Source organism: Oncorhynchus masou, chromosome 21 (assembly GCF_036934945.1).
Source record: "Oncorhynchus masou masou isolate Uvic2021 chromosome 21, UVic_Omas_1.1, whole genome shotgun sequence".
In the NCBI taxonomy this organism is placed as follows: Eukaryota; Metazoa; Chordata; class Actinopteri; order Salmoniformes; family Salmonidae; genus Oncorhynchus; species Oncorhynchus masou.
The window spans coordinates 11,285,198-11,304,374 of NC_088232.1; the positions used below are offsets into that span (position 1 = coordinate 11,285,198).

General features: G+C 42.9%; 1 protein-coding gene across 3 annotated transcripts in view; it reads left to right on the top strand.

Moving 5' to 3' along the window:
- The window catches only part of LOC135507809 (catenin alpha-2), a 679,445-nt gene that overhangs the window by 212,733 nt on the left and 447,535 nt on the right, over positions 1 to 19,177 (top strand). For all 3 annotated transcript variants that reach the window (XM_064927473.1, XM_064927474.1, XM_064927475.1), the window contains exon 7: positions 16,540 to 16,743. In XM_064927473.1, the coding sequence (XP_064783545.1) occupies positions 16,540 to 16,743 (204 nt within the window). The remainder of the gene's footprint in view (positions 1 to 16,539; positions 16,744 to 19,177) is intronic.

Here is a 19,177-nt window from a genome sequence, read left to right on the forward strand (position 1 = left end):
CCAAATGGGTCTTCCAAATGGACAATGACCCCAAGCCTACAAACCTGACTCAGTGTCACCAGCTCTGTCAGGAGGAATGGGCCAAAATTCATCCAACTTATTGTGGGAAGCTTGTGGAAGGCTACCCTAAACTTTTGACCCAAGTTAAACAATTTAAAGGCAGTGCTACCAAATACTAATTGAGTGTATGTAAACTTCTGACCCACTGGGAATGTGATGAAAGAAATAAAAGCTGAAATAAATGATTCTCTCTACTGTTATTCTGACATTTCACATTCTTAAAATAAAGTGATGATCCTAACTGACCTAATACAGGGAATACTAGCATTAAATCTCAGGACTTGTGAAAAACTGAGTTTAAATGTATTTGGTTAAGGTGTATGGAAACTTCAGACTTCAATTGTATATATATGCATATATTCTTATTCCATTCCATTACTTAGATTTGTGTGTATTAGGTAGGTGTTGTGATTACGTGTTAGATATTGCTGCACTGTCGGAACTAGAAGCACAAGCATTTTGCTATTCTCACAATAACATCTGCTAACCATGTGTATGTGACCCAATACAATTTTGATTTGATGTGATTTGATTCATGGAGAATAAACAAAATATGACTTGGTTCGCAGAAGCTCAGATTCCATGACAACCAACTCCACCATTGGTGCCATTGTGAGACACTAAGCAAATAGTGACCCTGAGCGAGCCAGGCGGGCAACCTTCATTAGCGTAATCAATCACATAGGGAGGACAATTTGACTAACACTCTCCCGTTGGGTGGTGGAGGCCCGCGGCTCGTTTTGTCACAGGGCGTTTCACTCATTCTCCAACCAGCCCCATACAATGCGAGGGTGGGTGGGTGGGTTTGGACCCGGCGGGCCAAGCATTCAGGGAGTGGACGAGTCAAGCTTTTATCAAGATTTTCTCCCACGTACGCCTTGGAAAAGCTTGAACGCTCTCCCTGAAGCATTAGCTTGCCCGTGCTGTGGTCGTTGTATAACCACCCCCTATTCATGGGTGATTGAGAACCTGGAGGGCGAAGCAATGCAAGGGTAAAGTTTTGCCACATTTTGTCCAAGTACCAGTGTGGAACTGTTTGAGGGCTCCCGAAAATGTCAGTGTTCAGTGTTTTGGTGAGCACATGTGACATAGATGACGTTCTCAATGGCCCAAAGTGGGGTCGAAGTAGGACCCAGCAAATGGTCAGAGGTGACATTAGCACTGCCTGGATCCTAATGTGATGGCCAGTGGCAAGAGGGGAAATATGAGACTAGGGCTGACATACGTACACACTCTCTTAGGCCATATTTTATCATCTACCGCCTTTGCAATAGCACCAAGGTCCTTTTTTTTAACCTTTCTGTCTTTTATTCAACATTTTACAATGTGATTTCTTTACTCCTGATCACCTCTTACTCAAACGGTCAAACGTTTTAGAACACCTACTCATTCAAGCATTTTTCTTTATCTTTACTATTTTCTACATTGTAGAATAATAGTGAAGACATTAAAACTATGAAATAACACATCATGTAGTAACCAAAAAAGTGTTAAACAAATCAAAATATATTTGATATTTGATATTCTTCTAATAGCTGGTATATGGTGTATCGGTGCAGAGTGTCACCAGCAAAGCACCCCCACACCATAACACCTCCTGTATGCTGTATGGTGGGAAATACACATTCAGAGATCATCTGTTCATCTACTCCGCGTCTCACAAAGACACGGCGGTTGGAACCAAAAATCTCCAATCTCTTTTGTTTCTTGGCCCGTATTTCTTATTGGTATCCTTCAGTAGTGGTTTCTTTGTAGCAATTCAACCATGAACTTCTCATTCACACAGTCTCCTCAGAACAGTTGATGTTGAGATGTGTCTGTTACTTGAAGCATTTATTTGGGCTGCAATTTCTGAGACTGGATACTCTAATGACCTTATACTCTGCAGCAGAGGTAACTCTGGGTCATCCATTCCTGTGGCAGTCCTCATGAGAGCCAGTTTCATTCATTCTGTGACTGCACTTGAATAAACTTTTAAAGTTCTTGAAATGTTCCATATTGACTGACCTGCATGTCTTAAAATAATGATGGACTGTCATTTCTTTTTGCTTATTTGAGCTGTTCTTGCCATAATATGGACTTGGTCTTTTACCAAATAGGGATATATTCTGTATACCCCCCCTTCCTTGTCACAACACAACTGATTGGCTCAAACGCATTAAAAAGGAAAGAAGGCACACCTGTTAATTGAAATGCATTCCAGGTGACTACATCATGAAACTGGTTGAGAGAATGCCAAGAGTGTGCAAAGCCGTGATCAAGGCAAAATGTGGCTATTTGAAGAACCTCAAATATAAAATATATTTTGATTTGTTTAACTCTTTCTTGCCTACTGCATGATTCCATATGTATTATTTCATAGTTTTGATGTGTTCACTATTATTCTACAATGTAGAAAATAGTAAAAATAAAGAAAAACCCTTAAATGAGTCGGTGTTCTAAAACTTTTGACCGGTAGTGTACTTCTCAAAGGTGTCTGACCATCACCTTCCCAGATCCTCATCTTTCAATAGCCAGGGATAGGGATCCATTGAAAAAGAGATGACTATCTCAATGGGTCTCACCTGGTTAAATAACCTAAATGATTAACCGTCTGACCTTCACCTTGGTCCATTTCTAAACAAGAAGTCATGTTATTTATTGCTATCACCGGGGACATACTCTCATTGAGTCAGACAACATTCAACTCTTCCTCTCTGCCGTGTGGCATTACTCCATGTGACCAGCACCTTGTAGGGGTTATGTTTTGACAGTTTGCTCCAACCTGTTGCTTTGGTTTTTCGTTTTCTTACTCCATTCTTTGATTAGGCTTAAACGTCTCATGGGAACTATTCCTATCTATATCACAATATCCAACCAGAGAACATATGTGACAAAAGTTAATCAAATGTTATTTGCCACCTGCTTCGTAAACAGTGAAATGCTTACTTACGGGCCCTTTTCCAACAATGCAGGGTTAAAGATAAAACATGATAAATGACATAGTTACAAGAGGAATAAATACACAGTGAAAAAAAATAACAATATGGGTAAAAAATAAGATGGTTCTATACAGGGAGTACCTGTACCGAGTCGATGTGCAGGAGTACGAGGTCATTGAGGTAGCTATGTACTGTACATATAGGTAAGGGTAAAGTAAATAGGCAACAGGATAGATATTAGACTGAGCTGTAGTATGTGGAGCAGTAGCAGCAGTGTACTGTATGTGGTGAGTGTGAAAGTGTGTGTGTATGAGTGTATGTGGGGCTTGAGTATGCGTGTGTGCGCAGGTTATGTGTGGGTGTATGTTTGTGTGTGTGTGTGTGTGTGTGTGTGTGTGTGTGTGTGTGTGTGTGTGTGTGTGTGTGTGTTTGCGGTGTCAGTATGTGTGTGGGTAGAGTTAAGTGTATATGATTAGTCAGTGTAATATATTTTTTTCAAAAAATAAATTGGTGCTTTTTACCCATTTTTCTACCCAATTGGTAGTTAAAGTCTTGTCCCATTGCTGCAACTCCCGTATGGACTCGAGAGAGGCGAAGGTCAAGAGCCATGTGTCCTCCGAAACACGACCCTGAGGAGCCGCACTGCTCGCTTAACCCGGAAACCAACTGCACCAATGTGTCAGAGAAAACACCACACAGCCACAAGGAGTCGCTAAAGCACAATGGGACAAGGACATCTCAGCCGGCCAAACCCACCCCTAACCCAGACGACGCTGGGCCAATTGTGCGCCGCCTCATTGGTCTCCCAGTCGCGTCCGACTGCGACACAGCCCAGGATATAACCCTGATCTCTAGTGATGCCTCTAGCACATCAATGCGGCGCCTTAGACCGCTGTGCCACTTGGGAGGCCTTGATTAGGTGTTTAGAGGTCTTATGGCTTGGATGTAGAAGCTGTTCAAGGTCCTGTTGGTTCCAGACTTGCTGCACTGGTAACGCTTGCAGTGTGGTAGAGAGAGAGAACAGTCTGTGGCTTGGGTGTCTGGAATCTTTGACAATTTTTTGTGCCTTCCTATGACACCGCCTGGTATAGAAGTCCTGGATGGCAGGGAGCTCAGCCCTGGTGATGTACTGGGCTGTACTCACCGCCCTATGTAGCACCTTGCAGTCGGGTGCCTTGCAGTTGCCATACCAAGTGTTGATGCAGCCAGTCAAGATGCTCTCAATGGTGCAGCTGTAGAACCTTTTGAGGATTCGAGGGCCCATGCCAAATCCTTTCAGCCTCCTGAGGGGTAAGAGTCCCTTGTGCACTCGTCACAACTGTGTGTGTGTGTGTGGACCATGTTATTTCCTTAGTGATGTGGACACAGAGGAACTTGCTCTCGACCCACTCCCCTACAGCCCCATCGTTGTGGGTGGGGGCGTGTTCGCCCCTCCATTTCCTGAAGTCCACCATCAGCTCTTTTGTCTTGCTGACGTTGAGGGAGAGGGTTGATGAAAGCTGCGAACGAGGACTAAATTGACACTAGAGAGGTGCTAGGAGAATGGATTCAACCGTCACCAATTCTTGTTAAAGGGCCCTGGGCCTTTGTCAAAACTGTATGCTGCACCCCCTCCCAACCCTCTCTCTCTATCTCTCTCTCTTTCTCTCTCCCCACCATTCCCCCCTTTTCCCAATCACAACAAACTGACACCCTGCTCAGGAATAACAACAAAGTCGATTCCTCAGGGGAACACTCACCTTTTTACCATCCATCTTGTAAAGAACATATCATCTTCAGCTGTTCTCCCCCCTCCCCCAAGAGACTTTTCCTCCCCGAGATGTGAGATCCCCTCCAGGGTATTGTGGCTTTGCTGTACTCCCTTCTGTCTTCTTAAATCAAGGTGTCCCAGTCTCCATGGTGCCTTCTAATCTCCTGTGCCTACATCTCTTTGCCAAATCACAATGCAGGCTGCTTTTTATTCATTAACCTTACCGTTTTTGTTTTGTAAGCATATGTCACTTTGAGCCTAAGTACAGGTACACTTTTAGAAAAAAAGATGCTATCTAGAACCTGAAAGGGTTCTTCGGCTGTCTCCATAGGGGAACCTTTTGAAAATGTTTTTGGTTCCAGGTAGAACCCTTTCCCCAGAGGGTTCTACATGGAACCCAAAAGAGTTCCATCTGGAACCAAAAAGGGTTCAATCTGGCACCAGAAAGGGTTCTCCTATCGGGACAGCCAAATATCCCTTTTCTAACCATTTTTTCAAAGAGTACATCTTGCAGAATGCACGACATCCACGTCCGCCACCAATTATCATGCAATTGCAATTTAGAAGACAAATATATATATATATATATATATATATATATATATATATATATATATATATATATTGTCAGCTGAGATGTACAGTTGGAAGTTTACATACACTTAGGTTGAAGTCATTAAAACTAGTTTTTCAACAACGTCACAAATTTCTTGTTAACAAACTATAGTTTTGGCAAGTTGGTTAGGACATCTACTTCGTGCATGACACCGGAAATATTTGCAACAATTGTTTACAGATTATTTATCTTATCACAATTCCAGTGGGTCAGAAGTTTACATACACTAAATTGACTGTGCCTTTAAACAGCTGGGAAAATTCCAGAAAAAAAATGATGTCATGGGAGCAATTTCCAAATGCCTGAAGGTACCATGTTCATCTGTAAAAACAATAGTACGTAAGTATAAACGCCATAGGACCACGCAGCCGTCATACTGCTCAGGAAGGAGACGAGTTCTATCTGCTAAAGATGAAAGTACTTTGGTGCAAAAAGTAAAAATCAATCCCAGACCAACAGCAAAGGAACTTGTGAAGATGTTGGAGGAAACGGGTACAAAATGATCTATATCCATAGTAAAACGAGTCCTATATCGACATAACCTGAAAGGCCGCTCAACAAGGAAGAAGCCACTGCTCCAAACCCGCCTTTAAAAAGCCAGACTACGGTTTGCTACTGCAAATGGGGACAAAGATGATACTTTTTGGAGAAATGTCCTCTGGTCTGATGAAACAAAAATAGAACTGTTTGGCGAAATTAGACTATCATTATGTTTGGAGGAAAATGGGGAGGCTTGCAAGCCGAAGAACACCATCCCAACCGTGAAGCACGGGGGTGGCAGCGTCATGTTGTGGGGGTGCTTTGCTGCAGGAGGGACTGGTGCACTTCACAAAATAGATGAGGTATGAAAGATATGTAGATATATTTAAGCAACATCTCAAGACACCAGTCAGGAAGTTAAAGCTTGGTCGCAAATGGGTCTTCCAAATGGACAATGACCCCATGCATACTTCCAAAGTTGTGGCAAAATGGCTTAAAACCTTTTGTGACTAGGGGGCAGTATTTTAATTTTTGGAGAAAAAAACGTTCCCGTAATAAACGGGATCTTTGGTCAGGACAAGTTGCTAGAATATGCATATAATTGACAGCTTATGATAGAAAACACTCTAAAGTTTCCAAAACTGTAAAAATATTGTCTGTGAGTTTAACAGAACTGATGTTGCAGGCGAAAGCCTGAGAAAAATCCAATCCAGAAGTGCCTCATGTTTTGAAAGCGCTGCGTTCCAATGCGTCCCTATTGAGCAGTGAATGGGCTATCAACCAGATTACTCTTTCTCCGTATTCCCGAATGTGTCTACAGCATTGTGACGTAGTTTTACGCATTTATGTTGAAGAATACCCGTAGGAGGCTACATTGCGCAAGTGGTCACTTGATTCTTCCAGAGAGATTCTCGCGTAAAATACAGAGGTAGCCATTACTCCAATCGGTCCTACTGAAAAACGAATTGTCCCTATGGATATATTATCGAATAGATATTTTAAAAACACCTTGAGGATGGATTATAAACAATGTTTGCCATGTTTCTGTCGATATTATGGAGCTAATTTGCTATATTTTTGCCGTTTTCATGACTGCAATTTCCGGGCGACTTCTCAGCCAAACGTGAAGAACAAACGGAGCTATTTCGCCTACAAAAATAATATTTTTGGAAAAAATGAACATTTGCTATCTAACTGGGAGTCTCGTGAGTGAAAACATCCGAAGCTCATCAAAGGTAAACAATTTAATTTGATTGCTTTTCTGATTTCCGTAACCAAGTTACCTACTGCTAGCTGGACAAAATGCTATGCTAGGCTATCGATAAACTTACACAAATGCTTGTCTAGCTTTGGCTGTAAAGCATATTTTGAAAATCTGAGATGACAGGGTGATTAACAAAAGGCTAAGCTTTGTCTCAATATATTTCACTTGTGATTTTCATGAATGGGAATATTTTCTAGGAATATTTATGTCCGCTGCATTATACTAATTATTGTCAGTCGATGATTACGCTCCCTCATGTGGGATGGGGAGTCACTAGAGGTTTAAGGCCAACAAAGTCAAGGTATTGGAGTGGCTATCACAAAGCTTTGACCTCAATCCTATAGAGAATTTGTGGGCAGAACTGAAAAAGCGTGTGAGAGGAGGCCTACAATCCTGACCCAGTTACACCAGCTCTGTCAGGAGGAATGGGTCAAAATTCACCCAACTTATTGTGGGAAGCTTGTGGAAGGCCACCCAAAACGTTTGACCCAAGTTAAACATTTTAACGGCAATGCTACCAAATACTAATTGAGTGTATGTAAACTTCTGACCCACGGAATGTGATGAAAGAAATAAAATCTGAAATAAATCATTCTCTCTACTATTATTCTGACATTTCACATTCTTAAAATATAGTGGTGATCCTTACTGACCTAAGACAGGGAATGTTTACTAGGATTACATCTCAGGAATTGTGAAAAACTGGGTTTAAATGTATTTGGCTATGGTATGTAAACTTCCGACTTTAACTGTATCAATTTTTCAATGTCTGTATGTTATACATCCCGTTCTCTATTCAAATATACATGAATTTAGCCAAGGATAGGGAGGCACAGATACATATTACCCCTTCCTCCTCTTGTGCATCTCTACTAGATATTACCAGCTAACTTTTGCAGAAGAGCTGATAAGAGGCAACTTGACTAATGGTATTGTTTCTGTTTGGCAGGAAACGACCCCTATTTTCCACCTGAATCGAGTAGTCTGTAGCTAAACAGCATTATTCGCTAACACATCGACCGGCAAAGTAGTAATCGTCAGAGAGAGAGAGAGAGAGAGAGAGAGAGAGAGAGAGAGAGAGAGAGAATGAAAAAAGAGAGAGGCAAAACATAAACTACAATCAAGAAGACTAACATACTGATAATCCTGGGAGGAAATCACAGATAAACTTGCAATTTCCGCCACGGCACTCCACAGTCCTTTTCTGTGGCTCCCTAAAAATAGCAGCTAGGCCGCTATCGGAAAGAACAGGCTGTGTCTATGGCTGGGGGAGTGTGTGTGTGTGTGTTTTTCATGTGTGTGTGTGTATGATGCTTGTGCGTGCCTGTGTGTATGCATTTGTGTGTGTCTGTTTGTGTGTGTGTGTGTGTGTGTGTGTGTGTAGCGGCGGTAAGCACAGCACAGAAGCCCTGGATGAGTCAGCAAAAAGAGCACACTGTTCTCTCCCAGTCTAAATGATGTACGACATGGTCGTCCGTGGGTGGGCTAGAAGGCAGGGGTGCGAATTCCATTACACCTTGGTAAAGAAAGAGAGGAAAGGGAGAGAAAGGAGAAATAAAAATGTGAGAAAGAGGAGGAGAGGGTGAAATAAGCAACAGGTCCGGGCTCTGCGTGGGCGAGACACACACCCCCACGCATACACGCGCAAACAAACACACACACGCCTCTCAACATGTAGCTCGTGCTTTTGGGCAGTGGTCTCTGTTGCATGCCATTTTTTTTGTCCCAGCGTGGAGGTGATCATATTTCGAAACACACAAGCCCTGTTGTGACTCAGTGTAAAGAGGTTGACATGTCCTGACACTCAGTGTGGGCGTGCATCCCAAATAGCCCTATGGACCATGGCATACTACTGCTGGCTTGCTTCTGAAGCTAAGCAGGGTTGGTCCTGGATGGGAGACCAGATGCTGCTGAAAGTGGTGTTGGAGGGCCAGTAGGAGGCACTCTTTCCTCTGGTCTAAAAAAATATCCCAATGCCCCAGGGCAGTGATTGGGTGCCGTCTTTCGGATGGGACGTTAAACGGGTGTCCTGACTCTCTGAGGTCATTAAAAGATCCTATGTCACTTATTGTAAGAGTAGGGGTGTTAACCCTGGTGTCCTTGCTAAATTCCCAATCTGGCCCTCAAACCATCACGGTCACCTAATAATTCCCAGTTTACAATTGGCTCATTCATCCCTCTCCTCTCCCCTGTAACTATTCCCCAGGTCATTGCTGCAAATTAGAACGTGTTCTCAGTCAACTTACCTGGTAAAATAACAGATGGTCAAAAAATGGTCAAAGTAGTGCACTATGTAGGGGAAAGGGTGCCATTTAGGGTGCTATTGTGGATGGACAAACTGTGCAAAGAAGTTGACAAGTTTCCTCCTAGTTTCCTTTTCAATTTGTGTCTAACCATTTCTCCTTGGTTGTTTGTGTAGGCTATGATATGTTCTCCAGACTATTTGTTGTGTTGTTGGGTGTAGTTATCAACCAGAAATGTTCCTTTCTTTGTCACGTCAATAGCCAGCAAATGGTCATATGTGACCGTCCGACTCAAATCGGTCTTATAGCAAAATTTGAAATTGTGTTTTTTCCATTGGATAAAAGTACAGACTCAAAGCTACAAAGTGGTACATCATACACTACAGTTGAGGGAAAATGGGAAAGTAATTTTGCTTTGAAAGTTGATAAACTTTTGAGAAAATTACCTTTGAATGTTTTGGTACTACTATTGGAGAGCCCTAATTTGTCTACACCCATTCAGCATCATTCATACCCTTTTAAGCTTTAGCCCCACCCATCTCTTTAAGGGTTGATCCGAATGTACTAACAGCAGTCAAGCACCCAAGCTAACTTGCCAGCTACTTCCAGACATCTAAGTGAGAGACAACAGCTCACTGAACATTGTTTCTCGTTCAGAGCGCACACTGGACGCTCTGGCCGATGAGTAGGGTTGAGCCGAACGTTCTAACCTCAACACGGCAGTCAAGCACCCAAACTAACTGGCTAACTTGCTAGCTACTTCCAGACACATAATGATAGAACACCCCACTCTGACCATTTTCCTCGCATTAACAGAGCTGGTTATGTTGTTTTCATGTTATTCAGTGCGTTGGTGACTGTAACTGGGCTTCTGGCAACAATTGAATTACCATTTATTTGCCATTGTTTACTGACACTGACCGTATTCAACGGGTGTTGAGCGTTCGTCAATTCATCAGTTATTCTGCGCTCTCTGGGACACGAGAGTGCTCTGAAATCAGAGTAGATGACCAGACTCAATTTACGAACGCGCCTGAAATTGTTACTTGAAAAGTGGAGTATTTTGTTTAGCTAGCTAATGAAGCATAATCCCTACTCGTGACCTTACTACCCTGCACGAATCTGCAGGTAGCTAACCAACCAGAATCAATGTTAGCTAGCTAACATTAGGCAAATGGCTCTGAGATACGAATAATAAGGTCATACACGTAAAGTTAGCTAGTGAGCCAGCCAGCTATCGTTAGCTAGCTAGGTAAAGAATAAAGTATAATCACAACTCACGGCTCTTTCTGTCAAAATTAGAAACGTGTAATATGTGAAACCTTTATTTAAAGGTTAAATAAAGGATATGTTGACCTTTATTTAACTAACTACAAATTCATATTTACAATGACGGCCTACACCGGCCAAACCCGGACGACGCTGGACCAATTGTGCGCCGCCCTTTGGGACTCTCAATCACAGCCTGTTGTGATACAGGGTATATGTAGTGACGCCTCTAGCACTGAGATGCAGTGCCTTAGACTGCTGCGCATCTCGGTAGCTGGCTAGACTATCTTACCCGTGTACATCATTCATGGTTGGACGTGTCTCCTGTCGGATGCTATGGTTCCCCTTAGTTTGAAGATGTAATCCGGAGACTAGTGTTTTCTCCATCTCATTAGCTATCATACTCGAATTCCACTGATTTTCAAAATTCAGTCCTCCAGAAAGAGGAGAGCAACACTTATGAAGTTTTAATACACAATAAATTAAAGAAAAGCAGCGTAAGACAGGATTACCTAGACACACTGACCAGCTCAAATAGACAGAAGCGTGCTATATGGCAGACCAATCCAAACTCATCTCTCGGCATGTCCAGCCCACTTATTATCTCTGCCAATCATGTCTAGCAGTAAGGTTGCTGACTTTTTTTTGGCTAAACCAACAAGGCTCGTAATTTAACAATTGTATTCGTATTTACAAATGGCATACAAGTTTCTTATTAAGGCACATGAAAGTACACATGTTCGAGAAGGCATTTTTACTCAATATCTTATTTGGATTACAAAAACGTCTGTTCTGTGACCCGCGACATACGCCTAAGTTCCCTGAAACAAGTTACATACATTTGAAGTCTGAAGTTTACATACACCTTAGCCAAATACATTAAAACTCTGTTTTTCTCAATTCCTGACATTTAATCCTACTAAAAATGTCCTGTCTTAGGTTAGTTAGGATCACCACTTTATTTTAAGAATGTGAAATGTCTGAATATTAGTTGAGAGAATGATTGATTTCAGATTTTATTTCTTTCAGCTTTTTATTTCTTTCAAAACCAAAGTACGTTCATCTCTAGGAGACAGAACGTGTCGCCTTCTTGAGCGGTATGACGGCTGCGTCGTCCCATGGTGTTTATATTTGCATACTATTGTTTGTACAGATGAACGTGGTACCTTGAGGTGTTTGGAAATTGCTCCCAAGGATGAACCAGACTTTCAGAGGTCTACAATTTATTTTCTGAGGTCTTGGCTAATTTCCTGTGATTTTCCCATGATGTCAAGCAAAGAGGCCCTGAGTTTGAAGGTTGGCCTTGAAATAGATCCACAGGTACACCTCCTATTGACTCAAATGATGTCAATCAGAAGCTTCTAAAGCCATGACATAATTTTCTGGAATTTTCCAAGCTGTTTAAAGGCACAGTCAAGTTAGTGTATGTAAACCTCTGACCCACTGGAATTGTGATATAGTGAATTATAAGTGAAATAATCTGTCAGTAAACAATTGTTGGAAAAATGACTTGTGTCATGCACAAAATAGATGTCCTAACCGACTTGCCAAGACTATAGTTTGTTAAGAAGAAATGTGTGGAGTGGTTGAAAAACGAGTTTCAATGACTCCAACCGAAGTGTATGTAAACGTCCGACTTCAACTTTATGATGATCAAGAGTACTTTAGTTCCCGGAATACTTAAGATGAACATAGACATAGTCACAGTATAAAAGTTGAACCTGCAGTATCTGAGAGCACATAAAATGATTCATGCCTGGCCAGTGTAACTCAGACATATTTATTTTGTATTTCACCTGGTCTGTTGAAGTTGACACACCCCAGTGAAGACAACAATTGGACATATCCTAAATGGAAGGTAGCTACTGTAGGTATTTATTTTGTATTTCACCTGGTCTGTTGAAGTTGACACACCCAGTGAAGACAACAATTGGACATATCCTAAATGGAAGGTAGCTACTGTAGGTATTTATTTTGTATTTCACCTGGTCTGTTGAAGTTGACACACCCAGTGAAGACAACAATTGGACATATCCTAAATGGAAGGTAGCTACTGTAGGTATTTATTTTGTATTTCACCTGGTCTGTTGAAGTTGACACACCCCAGTGAAGACAACAATTGGACATATCCTAAATGGAAGGTAGCTACTGTAGGTATTTATTTTGTATTTCACCTGGTCTGTTGAAGTTGACACACCCCAGTGAAGACAACAATTGGACATATCCTAAATGGAACGCAGTGACTGTCGGTATTTATTTCTGCCACGTGGTTTTACATGGATACTTCAGGATTTTAGCAATGGTAGTTGAAAGTCGTTTCGTGAGCCAATCTTAACTAGCATTAGCACAATTGCCTGGAAGTCTATGGGATCTACTAGCATACCAACGTATACCTATAGACTTCCAGTCATTGCCCGAACACGAGTTAGCATTGGCTTGTGAAACTACCTCTATCTTCCTTTAAACTGGATACAGAAACATACAAATGACATCCACAAGTTCAGCTGACTCTGGAAGTAGATAAAGGACCTCATTGCCTTTTAAATGAGAGCACAAACTGCTATACAGACTTAAACTGTCAAATGTAACTGATAAAATGAGTCCCTTTGGGAATCAGGGATTCAGTATTTGGGTTCCTGAGGCACCAACCAGTGAATGTGAATGTAGGCCGGGGCTCGTATAGGAGGCAGGGTAGTGTTAGAGAGAGTGTCATTAGTAATATGAACAGAGGCACTACCGTCCTGCTGTCTCACAACTCCCCTCTTTTTCTCTGTCTCAGACCCTCTCTCTCTCTTTCTCTCTTTCCTCTTCACTCTCTCTCTTTCTCTCATTCTCTCTCTATCTTTATTCATCTCATCCCCCTTGCTGTGGCTGAATTCATCCCATATTCTCTCTCTCTCTCTCTCTCTCTCTCTCTCTCTCTCTCTCTCTCTCTCTCTCTCTCTCTCCCTGCCTGTCTTTCTCATGCATGGTTTGACAATCAGCCTGTCACCCTGCCCCCAGGATTAGAGGCCTGAGTGTAGCCTGAACGTAGCTCACTGGCCAGGCTCTGAACGCAACTCACTGTTGCCATTCGCTTCCTTCTGCTACTACCCCCTCAAAAACAGACATTTTAGTTCTGTTATGTATGCTAAGGCAGGACACTACTGCTGACTGGTTTTGGGGGATATTTCTTTGTTGACATTTTTTGCTTATTTACAAATCAGAACCATCTGATGTAATGTAGCTTAGCTCATGGGCGGCGGGCTACGGGAGGCGACCTCTGTTGAACCCTGATGCGAGCGGTGAGAGAGACAGGAAGTGTAAATGTGTCTAATAAGCTATAAGTTTGTTAATGAATATTTATATTGTGTTTTTAAGTTATCATTTTAGTTTTACTTGGTGTTATCACTGTTACACATCCCTTCCCAAATCGCTTCTGTAAATATTCTGCGTCCATGAATAAAATGTGGAAATGTAAAAAAAAAATAACAACAGTGTCACCCCGAACAAGGATAGCAGAGCGGTTCCACGTCGTGCAACAATGAAGACTATAAGAAAGACAATAATCCTCTGATTGCAGCCAGTTTTATCCAAGCTGCCTCTAGCTCTACAGATGCTGGGCATTCCCATTCTTCCCTCCATCCCCCTCTCCTCTCTCCCACATTGAAGAAAACGAGATAAGGCAAACTTTAATGAATGCCTGTATTACCGGAATGCATGCCATCGCCTTTTCGCGCGGCTAGCATGTTTGTTCGATGCAAACAATAGAAACGCAACCCTCTAGCCCCATTCTGAAGGCTCACTGTCTTTGTAATGTCCTCCCGAAGCCAATGGATTGTGCTTACCAAGCCTGCGATGCCGGAGACTCTTAATAAGATACAAGATGAGATGACATTAAAGGCAGAGAAAACAGTGATAATTATGGAGCATTATGGGCAGGATGGAGATGGATATGACTCGACACGCCATGTCTAATACCATCTGTGTTGTTGCTCTCGTTCTCGCACACACAGAGCAGTGGCCTGGAATGGGTTTCCCACTCATAGGGCTGGGTTGCCACTTCAGGGTTTTAGACAAAGCCATCAGCTCGATGTCTCTCTGTCTGTGTGCGTGTGGAAGTCGCTCCGGATAAGAGAGTCTGCTAAATGGCTAAAATGTAAATGGGAAATGTGTGTGTGCTCTGTGTCTCCCGTCAATGTGATAGCACCCTGCTGTTCTTTAGAATAGGCTTCAGTTGCTAGACTAGACATTGTGGCTAACTCGCTTTGTGGAAAATAGATGCTGTCTAGCTGCGACCTGAAACAAATTAGGCCATCGCAAAACAGTCGAAGACAGTCGTCATTGAACGGCACTGTATTTTGTTTTCAACTACGCCCGACTGGAACTGTTTTCAACCGTAATGCACAGTACAACCGATATGAACACACGCACACACACACACACACACACACACACACACACACACACACACACACACACACACACACACACACACACACACACACACACACACACACACACACACACACACACACACACACACACACACACACACACACAGACATACACAAACACACACCCCAAGGGATTTAGGCACCTCTTTACTAATAAACGCTGCCTACCCGCCGTGGCTTCTCCCTCTTTAAAACTCCACCGCACCACAAACTGCTGCCGAATGGGATATTGAAATTGTACGGCCGTAAAACGTAATACCTTCTCCATCAAAATGGTAATTTTTGTTCTTACCTGCTGTACAGATCATAAAAAAAGTATATTTTGCGGCTACTTCCAATAATAAAAGCCGGGGCCCCTGTGTCTCCTCAATCTGTGTTTAAAGGCCCCATAAAGCAGGCGGGGAGGGGGGTGTAAGGGTCTGGTACTAGGACCCTGAAGCTAAGCTTGAAGGTGACCTTTCCTCCACTCTCAGCCTCTGGCTTTACCACCTAGTGCTGACAGATTGCACTGAGCCATCTGCTATCACTGCCAAATGTGTTTGCTAGCTTTGTTACACTCCCTACCTGTAACTACCTCCTGCTGTTGTAGCACTCTCTGTTTCTCTCATTCTTTCTCCCTTTATTTATTTATTTTTTCTTTTTTTCTTTACCATCTTACACCCTTTCTTTCTTTCTATCTTTCTTTCTTTCATTTTTTTTTCTCTCTCTCCGTGACAGAGAGTGTCATTAATAAATTGAAATGGGCTACTGCCGCCTGCTGTCGTACAAGTCCTCTCTTTCCTCCTCTTTCTTATTTGTCCCATATTCTCTCTCTCTCTCTCTCTCTCTCTCTCTCTCTCTCGTTGGAAGATGGTGGCCTCAGACATGGGTCAGTCCGATATTATTATTATTATTATGTGTATTACTACAGTCATTATGAAGACCAGAAGGGTGTATATGACCCTGTGTACCTCAGACATAAGCCTATGTTACCAGTAATATATTGAATCGACAACCTGTTCCAAAGAAACAGCTAAGATAATTTATTTTTATGTAACTCATGGTTGACAGCAGAAACATAACTTCAACTGGCCTCTCTCTCCCTCTCTTTCTCTCTCTCCCTCTCCCTCTCTTTCTCCCTCTCTTTCTCCCTCTCTCTCTCTCTCTGTCTCTCTCTCATGTCTTTCTCAGATCTTTATCTGTGTCTTTTGTTTTCAAATGTATTATAGTTAGCGCTGATGGCAAAGTCATCTTGAATGTAGATTGTAGCTTTTCATGGGTGATTCTGGCGTGGAAATGCTAACGTGCATTTCCATGTGTTCATCATTCTTGTAAACAATCTACATACAATTGGGTGACCCAACACTTAACCTTTGGTTCATAAGATAAAGGAGTGACATGCTCCACTCTGAATACTAAACAGTCTCGTTGGGCACAAAGTTCTGAAGTGCAATAGCATTCAAAAGTTGACCCTTTGGTTAGCCTGTTTCTGACCTCCCTCTCTCCTTTCCTCCCGGTCAGAACAAGATCATCCTGGACCCGCTGACGTTCAGCGAGGCGCGTTTCCGCCCCTCCCTGGAGGAGCGCCTGGAGAGCATCATCAGCGGCGCCGCCCTCATGGCCGACTCGTCCTGCACCCGCGACGACCGCCGCGAGCGCATCGTGGCCGAGTGCAACGCTGTCCGGCAGGCCCTGCAAGACCTGCTGAGCGAGTACATGAACAATGTGAGAACCCCTCGAAGAGGATTTTGGGTTTACCTCATATAAACACACACACACACACACACACGCACACACACACACACACCTTTCCTCAGATACAGTTTGTACCACTCATGTTCTCTCCCTACTAAATCCTGTTAAAAATGTCACTACACACACACACACACACACACACACACACACACACACACACACACACACACCTTAGATACAGTTTGTACCACTCATGTTCTCTCCCTTCTAAATCCTGTTAAAAATGTCACTACACACACACACGCACACGCACACACACACACACACTCACACTCACACACACTCACACACACACACACACACACACACACACACACACACACACACACACACACACACACACACACACACACACACACACACACACACACCACAGCTCCACTCCACACATTGCCCCATCTATCCTTTTTTCAGCGCCAGACAATTCCCCACTCCCCCGTTTACCACTAACTTGCACACTTCTCTAGTTTTACACTGTTGAAATCCATCCTCCTCTATTCTACAGTGTGATAGTGGACTGTAATGTGATGTGCACAGCGTGACACGAGAGACAAGAATGTCATGTTGGCTCCCAGCATTATTCCTCCCTATAAATCTCCTCAGTCCATAACCCCCAACTGCAGAGCAGTTTCCGACCCCCTGGTTGGGCCGTTAGATAACCCCCTAATGGCCTTGACTTTGGAGTTGACTTACTGCAGTGAATGAAGGAAGGCTGGCTGCAGCCACGGTGCATTCATGTGTTTCACTCACTGCACAAGGTTAGTGTGTGTTTTGCTGTGCTCAGCATCCATAGACTTCACTGCTACCAGAGCCGAAATGGGGGCTCTATCGTGTCATTTCGGCCTTGTGTTGGTTTGGCCTACAGGGCGTAGTTTTGTGACTGGGTGGCCATTTTGGATATATTAAGGGGATCATGAATGAACATTCAGTGGTGCTGGTGGCCATGGTGCAATTTATTTTCAGTTATTACTTAAAGGGCCCTCTGAATTTTCTCTTTCCCTCCTCTTTCTCTTTATGTCCTCCTCCCTGTTTTCTCTCTCTCTCTCTCTCTCTCTCTCTCTCTCTCTCTCTCTCTCTCTCTCTCTCTCTCTCTCAGCGTTTGTAGTCATTAGCAGTAGCAGAGAGCTCGGGCTCAGAGGCTTTTGAATCCCTCGTTGATCCTAAGTAGCTCATCAGCACTAGCATCGTCCCCTGGGCCCAACTAGTGTGTTTACCAAAGCAATGGCCACCCACAATCTCACAGTAGAAACTCAGGCACGGGGACAACAAATATGTCTTCCGAGTTGCCTCCATTCTGTCTGTGACAGTTAGAAGGATAGTTCATGGGCGGCAGGTAGCCTAGTGGTTAGAGAGGCCAGCTAACAATCGGAGGGTTGCAAATTCTAATCCCGGGTCTGATGGGAAAAATCTGGCGGGAATTGATGCCATTGCCTGCCGTTGTGCCCTTGAGTAAGGCACTTACCCACCACAACAACTGCTCCACAGGTGCTAAAGAATGGCATGCTCCCTGTAGGTCTTTCGGGCGGGATTGTGATAAAGTGGAAGTCAAATTTCCATTGGACCTTGTGTGTAATTTGACGAATGAAGTGATCGTAATCACACACTTCATTTGATAGTCCCCTATAGATGATTTACAGATGTCTAAACTATCAATTCCAACTCTTTTGATATGCCACAGCTTTTTAGGGTTACAGTTAAGGGTACATTTCAGTTTAGCGTTAGAATAAGGGTTAGGTTAAGCTAGGGTTAATGCGAGGGTTAGGATTACTCGATAGTTAGTCAAAATGTTGTTGTTAGTTGGACATCTACTGAATTACAAACAATCTATTTGGGATTATCCAAATAAATTGATACCAAAAAAAGGTGAGCTATAGGGGACTGACTCTGTGACAGAAAAGCTTTAATTTTGTGTGGTGGTGACGACAAGTTGCGTTTGAAACGGATGCATATTTAATGCATTTAGCAATTTGTTTCATTTTCACATACTATTTTCACTGAGTATAAATGATATCTATGAGCGGCACAGCACTCAGAAATAATTCAGACGCTTCTGAACAACTAAAAGAGGAAGTATTTGATACATGTCACAAATTTAGCGAGGAACTGACGGAATTGTCCCGTCCATTGTCCACTCATAAACTCTGGCACAGTTGTGACTGAGGTTGCTTTACACTCGTTTGGCTAAACAGTAGGAAGATGTGGTAGCATGTTTACTCTTTGTTTCTCTCTTGTCTGTGGTAGGATTGCCAGGTGCTCTTTTTAGTCATCCAAGCTGTAGTCTTCCCAACCGAAAGTTAAACATCACATTTTCTTTCGCTAAAGCTGCTTTTGCATCGAGATGGGTAGAGGGCATGTCAATGTTTCATAAATGGAAGCCAAAACGTTAAATACAGCACATCTCTGA